Source organism: Pristis pectinata, chromosome 6 (assembly GCF_009764475.1).
Source record: "Pristis pectinata isolate sPriPec2 chromosome 6, sPriPec2.1.pri, whole genome shotgun sequence".
Lineage (NCBI taxonomy): Eukaryota > Metazoa > Chordata > Chondrichthyes > Rhinopristiformes > Pristidae > Pristis > Pristis pectinata.
The window spans coordinates 33675887-33683704 of NC_067410.1; the positions used below are offsets into that span (position 1 = coordinate 33675887).

At 41.8% G+C, this 7818-nt stretch overlaps 1 protein-coding gene across 1 annotated transcript in view; it reads right to left on the reverse strand.

Moving 5' to 3' along the window:
• Positions 1-6208, reverse strand: part of LOC127572118 (FERM domain-containing protein 4B-like) — a 178692-nt gene extending 172484 nt beyond the window's left edge. The window contains exon 1 of the mRNA XM_052019011.1: positions 5814-6208. Within this exon, the coding sequence (XP_051874971.1) occupies positions 5814-5975 (162 nt within the window). The 5' untranslated portion in view covers positions 5976-6208. The remainder of the gene's footprint in view (positions 1-5813) is intronic.
• Positions 6209-7818: the final 1610 nt, after the last annotated feature.

Genomic DNA, 7818 nt, shown 5'->3' on the forward strand with positions numbered 1-7818 from the left:
GCGGCAATATTTTCAAGGCTTCACAATGACATCAACTTTACCATCAAGGTGACCAGTTAATATACAAATGCTTTTGTATTGATGATTACATCATGGCTCTCAAGAATCCCCCAGATCTGACAGAAGTAACCTTAAAACTCTCCATTTCTAATAATATGAACAAAATTCCAAGGCAGCTCCTATAATTGCTTCCTGCATCAGTGTAGACATTCATGCGGTCATTGGGATTGGCTGCTTGGGGAGGGACAAGATACTGTTGATGACTCCAGTGAGGAATCAATGTAGTGAGACCTCAGAGCAGTCGAAACCAAAGCCATCTGTCTGCGTAAAATTGATCAAGCGAACTCCTATGAATCTAAAGGTGCAGCTCTGTTAACTCAATCAATCTGGATGTGCTCTTCAATAATGACAGAGCCTCAAGACTGGTCGTAGCCTATGTCCTATTTGCAATATTATGCAGTGAAAAGGAGAAGTACTATATGTGATGTAGGAGGATGGGGGGGGGGGTGGGGGTGAGGGAAGAGGAGCTGTGTGATGAGATTGGGGGACGGGAGATTTACGACGATGCAAGGAGGGGAGAGGATCTGGATGATGATGCAGGGGGAGGGGATGATGATGATGAAGCTGGCCAGGACAGAGGAGGGTGCACACTGACACCATAGAAATGCCAACCAGCACTATTGAGAGGGTCAGTGAGCCTCCCTCATTCCACCCTCCTTACGAACCAGCAATCACCCTTTGCCTCAACCCCATGGACCAACACAACCACTAATACATACAGCCACACGTAGCTCGTCCACATTCCATTTCTGTTGGCCCATGGGGTCAACACGTCACAGAAGTTAAAAGGCCACCTACCAGTCACAAAGCAGAAATACTTCAGACCAGTAACTTGTGTCCACAATTACTTGTACCCAAGTTCAAAGATTTGAAATTTAATCCTCTCATCCACATATACACCTTTGGGCAACCCTGAATCTCCATTGGAGACACAGGAGATTCTGCACCCTCCCCCGACCTTCTTATTCTAGCTTCTGCCCTCTTCCTTTCCAGTCCTGATGAAACATCAAATGTTTATTTCCCTCCATAGATGCTTTGACCTGCCGAGTTCCTCCAGCATTTTGTGTGTGTTGCTCCTGAACCTCCATTCCTCTTCCTCCCAGGAAGTGACACAGCTCCTATGACATTAGCAGAGGTGGAGGAGGCTGTACAAATAACTAAGATGCTTTTGTCGCAGGAGGGTCCTGCCATGCATCGTTTCACCTGCACAATGAGTTCAGAGAACTTTGCTGTGGATCACTTAACTGAACAGCTGAGGCTAGGGATGCCCTTCATCCTATAACACCCGCCATGCTAAGGACAACATGCAACATGTGCATGCACTCAGTCGATTACCATGCTTGTCATTTCATGCAGGTGGCCTTTGTTTCTCCCTATGGAGACATTCCAGATGTCTGCCCAGCTTACGATGGACTCCTCGTCCAATCTCTCTGCAAGAGTGCACAATACAACTGGGATAACTAGTTCTACCTCATATGCTCTGTTTCAGGTCCATTAGCATTTGCCATCCTGTTGAACAGGGCTCAGATAATTCACTTCTCCTCTCTCCCTGGTGTTCTGGGATCCCTTCTTGCCATGCTGCAGAAGAGAGCAATGGCTGAGGGCAATGGCATCTACTGCAAAGACGGATGGAGAAGATTAGTTAATGGAGATAATTAGTGAGAAGTATCATGTTAGATCATAAGAAACAAAAGAAACATGAGCAGGAGTAGGCCAACTGGCCCATCGGGCCTGCTCTGCCATTCATTAAGGTCATGACTGATCTGTCAGTGGACTCAGATCCATCTACCTGCCTTCCCCCCCCCCCCCCCCCCATAACCCTTAATTCCCCTACTATGCAAAAATCTATCTGTCTCTTAAATATATTTAATGAGGTAGGGAATGGAGAGTAGAGAGGAGCCCTGGGCAGAGAATTCCACAGATTCACTACGCTCAGAGAAGAGCAGTTCCTCCTCGCCTCCGTCCTAAACCTAATCCCCTGAATCTCGAGGCTATGTCCCCCTTGTTCTAGTCTCACCTACCTGTGAAACAATTTTCCTGCACAAAGGTGTGGTTGAATGGCAATAGGTGGTCGGGGATGCGATGAACTGTATTCATAAATAGGAAGATGAAAGCACTCAGGCCGAGGAACGCGAGGACCTAAATCTTGGAGATGAGTTAAAAAAGGCAGACTTAGAAGGTCATGGGCATATTAGGATATAGTCAGTTTTGTAAACGTGCTCACATTTCCTGATCTGACAAGCTCATCAAACCAACTGCAGCAATGAATTCAGCAATAGGAGATCACATTTCAGCTCCTTTCTTCAGTGGTTACCTCCCATCTAGCCTTCTGAGTGTCAGTCACTCTCTGCCTCCTTCCATCACCCTCTTTCATGAAGGAGTCTGGAATTCCCAAGTGCAACCTTTAATCATCTGCAGTCCATTTTGTTAATTGGACTGATTATGCAACCACCTTTGGGATCCATCAATGCTGTGCCTCCAATCCACCTTAACACTCCGGGAGAAGTCATGCAAGCTGTCACATGCCCACTCAGTTTAACTGATCCAGAAGTCCTGAAATAACTGGAGAGACATTTTTCTACAGAATACAATGTTTTTGTGTGCAAAGTGAAGGAATTTGATTCAAAAACTGATTGGTCCTTTGAACATGGGTTGCCAACTTTCAAAAATGTGTTCTGGGTCTTCTGTGGCAAGTGACAGCAACCACCATTCAATGTACAATTTGATGCCATTTGTGCACTCCAGGCCAATGAATAGCACAAGCCACTCAGTCAGATGCAAGCCTTAACTGGAGAATTGAGATTTCCTTCTGTGTTAGTTGTAGAGGGCTAACTTTATCTGTCAGATATGTAGAGGCTCAATGAGTTTTGCTTGGGGTTCATAAACATCCCTTGTTCATTCATTATTTAGTATGTTGGTGTCACTGGCAAGACTAGCGTTTATTGCCCGTCCCTAATTGCCTCTGAGAAGGCAGTGGTGTCACTTTCTTTAATCATTAAAGTCCTCCTGGTGAAGCTGCTCCCGCAATACTATTTATTAGCGAGCTCCAGGATTTAAACGCAGTGACGGCAAAGGTCCAGCTATTTATTGCCAAGTTAGGATGCTGTGCAACATGGAAGGGAACTGTCTGGTGGCGGTGTTCCATGCACTTCTTGCCTTGTCCTTTTTGGTGGTAGAGGCTACAGGCTTGGGCGTTAACTGCAGCACATATTGCAGACTGCATAGCCTAGCAGCACTATATTGTGGTGGTAGAGAGAATGAATATTTAGTGTGGATGTGATGCTTATCAGGCAGATTGCTTTCCCCAGGATGCTGCCCTATTCTGAGTATCGTTAGACCCGCAGTTATCCAGTCTATTGGAGAATATTCCATCATGCTCCTGACTGGTGACTTGCAGATGGTGGATACAATCTGGAGTGTCAGTAGGTGAGCCACTTGTCACAGTATACCAAGTCTTGGGCCTGCTCATGTTGCCTTGGTATGTGTGTGGCTGGTCCAGGTATCTGGTTGATGCTGAAGGACCTAGCAAAGCTAAAGCCAAAGCCACTGAATGCCAGGGGTAGGTGATGAGATACCCTCTTGCTGGAGATGGTCATTGCCTAGCATGAGTGATTGCAACCCATGTCTACACCCTTGTCTTTTCTCATCTAGCACTTCCAGCCCCCCACTAGCTGTGGCTTCCCTGATTTTCACCACTAGTGGGCAAATGGCATTTTCATGCGCAACACCTTTCTGTTGAGAATGACAGAATGCATTTGTAAGAAGTCATATCACATGACTCCAGGGAAACACAAAGAAGAGCTGTCAAAGTTAAATAGTAAGACTTATACCCAGGGCTACTTATTTGATGCAAGTTTTATACTTTCCTACTCTACATCAACAATACTGAATCCTTGCCTCTGAATGCTGCTCGATTTCCCAAGCTGTATCACTACCTCTAGTTTGTAAAATAACTTGCATTGATTGGGAATGATAAGATTCAGACTCTTGTGACATTCTAACTTTTTGATGCAAAAGGAATGGAATTAGGTGGGACCTGTGAGCATTATACCTAAAAATTTCTGCCACATTCATCCAGCCACAGTGTTAACATATTAGCCTGGAAATCCTTCAGCATCTCAAAGTGTATTAAATGAGTGCTGTGCAAGGGTTCACGGCAATTATTTTGGTGGCTCCTCCACGTTACGTGCTACTGGTCATGAAGATAGGTTGTTACATACAATATGCACATAAATACTTAAATAACATTACCAATTATATTTTTGAATAACTTAATGCATTTGATTTTTTTTAAACAATAAAAATTATTAACCAAAATCTGGAAAACTTGGCATCAAGTTGGCAAGACTTCTTGAAAGTGCAAGACAGTTTGTGATAGAACTTATGGCTATTTTCCCTTTCACAGATTCTATAAGATGTCATGCCTAAAAGGAGAGATACTCACAGTATTGTTTACTCCAGATTAATATGACAGATCAGCTAAGATGATGCCTCTGCACATCACACACTGTAATTCTGAGGTATCCAGGTTGGGCACCTCAAGGGTAAAAGTCAATCAACCTCAGTCAGTGTAACAGTGCAGTTGACCTATCTGAAAAGGTGAAGAGATTGCAAGGTTTATGCTCCTGATCATGATTCAGCAGCCCATGCTGCACAGGGTATAAAAACAACTGATGCCAGTGGGATTCCCTCCCAAATACCCTGCACATAGTCTTGATCAAGAATCACACATGAAGAATCAGTGCTTGGGAAAGATGGTGAGCCCCACAGCACTTTTCGCCAGTGCGAGTGCAAAGAACAAAGGTCAGAACAGCTTAACATGTTGTAAAGGTTCTTATCTATTGGGCAAATCAAAAGGATATTTCACATACTGGACATCTGTGCTCTTTGCTTAACAGACTTTTTAAAACAGTATCTCTTTCCCTCCATTGGATCTTTGTGGGTCCCACATCATTTCCCAGCCAAGGAGGTGTAAAAGGTTACTTGCCTTTCGTCTCCTGCTGTGTCTCTTAGCATTTTTTAAGTAGTCCATCTAGATCTTTGCCAAATAATTTCTTCCCTTTGCGTGGTGCACATCGGATCCCGATACTAATAAGCCAATCATTAAACACCACAACAATAATTAAGCTTTTCCTGAGTAACCCAAGTTCTAGTGTGAAACTGAGAGCATATTTCAGCAAGCTGACTCCATGAAAACATTATACTAATCAGGATATTTTTTCCATTATATTACAACTTGTATAAATCATTAACCGATTACCTCCAAATTAAAGTCCTCAGCAAAGTCTCATTTAAGTTTTGGATCTCCTTTAAACATCATCCACATTTAAGACACCTTAAAATTATAATTAACACAATGTCATGATGCAGATTGGCTTTTATTTTCTTAAGGTATCAGAAGTTCTAAATAACCTTTCTTTTGGTCTCCTGCTTGTAGCTATCATTCAATCTCATGCTCATGTATTTTTTTTGCGATTTTCATGTAGGTGTTTTTTTAAAATAACGTGGCAACTGAAGGGATGACCAGTTAATTATGATCAATCCTTTCACCTTCACAAGAAAAAATACAAAATAATTTCAGTGAGAAATGATGTGATCATTGATGGTACAACTTGCTTAGCAGACACATATTTTAAAAAATAAAGTTAGTTTTACAAGATCCAAGATGTCGTAAAAGACAATCAGCTTAGCATACATCAAGTCTTGTTAATAATCTGAATACATATACACCGGAATGTGGGTGATTATTTTACCTGGTAAACATCACGCAGTCCACACCAAGTCCTCAGCATTTGCTGACAAGCTCGCAACCTCTCAGTATACCACCTCCTTAAAGTTGTTATTGTCAAAGTCCATAGAAATCGACTGCCACTAAACAGCAGATCTTCCATTCCACACATGAACGTTGAAGCCATTTTTTAAAAAAAATCGTCTTTGAGGAGTTAGAGACAGATAGTTAATTATAACTAGGTTGAAAAAACTGTTAGCTTGCTCAGCTGCAGGGTTACATCAGCTTATACTCGTGCACTACGCAAAGAGCAGGGAGATATAAAGAAACAGGTCAGATTCTAAACAAACTCTCCTTTCAGTACACTTCCTGGGCAGACTCCAAAGCATGCCCCAGTGCTGCTTGAAGCCAGGCCAATGTCTTTCGTGGCAGATCCCTGACAAGAAACTCCCGCACTGCTCAGAACTGTGCTAACAACTCAAACTAGAATCTATCCTAACCTCAGCAACTGCCAGTAAGTGCTGTAATCGAATTCTGTGCTCATTTCCTAATTTCCTGCCTGCTGACAAAAAAAAATACATGGATCTGAATAAGGCTGGAGCAAAACTGCCTTCAGTGGAAAATTTATAATGCAGTTTTTCCAAGTTTAATGGTGTCTTTACTATTTCTCTGACAAACATACCACAAGTAGGCAAACATTTTTTGAGAATCATCTTGAATCATTTATGCCGTTTCAAGAAAAAAAAGTGAACTTCGTGTTCATCCACACTATTCAGTTCATTACTCATGATTAAGTAAGCAAATAACTGATACTCCATGGCAGTTTTGAAAGCTTATTGCTGCATCTGGACAAGCAATAACAAAAAGAGAACGTTCATAAGCAGAGCACAACACAACACATACAAGGGACTCCCTATCACAGCGGCCAGTAAGCGACTGCAGTAGAGATTTTTTTTTACACCCAAATACTTAACATCCTAAATCTGTTGAACAGTTCAGAGGTTAATTGATGGCAGATCCAATTATGCTCCTGGATAGGAGCTGGTCCTGGTAGCAAATAGTTTGAAGGTTAATTGATTTTTTTTGTCGTTTCTGGACTTGAGTTTCCTGAACAGATTGGAAAAAAATAATAAACTGTTCCTCTTGCCACTACCCTGCATTTTCCTGACGAAAGCTGCACAAAGATCTTTTAACAGGGCATGTATTAGCCTTGGCTGGAAGCCTCTTCTCAGCTGTAAATCTGTTTCGGAAATCTCCAGTGGAAATGAGACATTTTCTCTGCAAGCCAACCAGATTTGAAACAAAATTCAACTCCTCCCACAGCAGGACTGGAAACCCAACCCAAAACAGACTACCGTTAGCTAGCTAACTTACACTATTGTTTGAAAGAATGAATTAAAAACATTCACTTTTTAACCAATAGGAGCCATTTTACTAAGATCTATTTGGAGCTATATTTTATTACTTTGAGTGATAACCTCTAAATAGTTTGAATGAACCCGTCATGTGTCAAATTGTAACTAATGCCTTTCTTTTCAAACGTGCTGTGATGCAGGCACAGATGGTGCTGCCAATCGGTACTTCATGAAGGTCTGTTAAGAAAATTATTTATCGTGACAAAATGTCTTTCAGTTATAAATGCGAATATTCTCAAAGCAAGGGAATTATGACCAATTTTATGGTGTCCATACAAAATAATATTCACCTACTAATTTCACTATAGAATGCAATTTCTCTTATGAAATGAATCCAGCTTTCAATTAATTGGATCTTCTCCTTGCAGTTTGCCATCAGAAATTTGATCTGTCTCATGCCATTAAGGAGGATCTTTCCATTTTTAGGAAACAGATGTTATCTCCCAACTTCTGATCCAAAAGGCAATGGCGTGAAAAGTGTTGATGAACATGTTCTGCTGGTTGAGTTTCAGTACAATTTACATTCAAGAAAGCTGCTCAATCATTACTGACCTCTAATAATCCTCAATTTGCAGGTCTCAAGTAACCAGTCCCACACTGATTAGGTAACAAGTC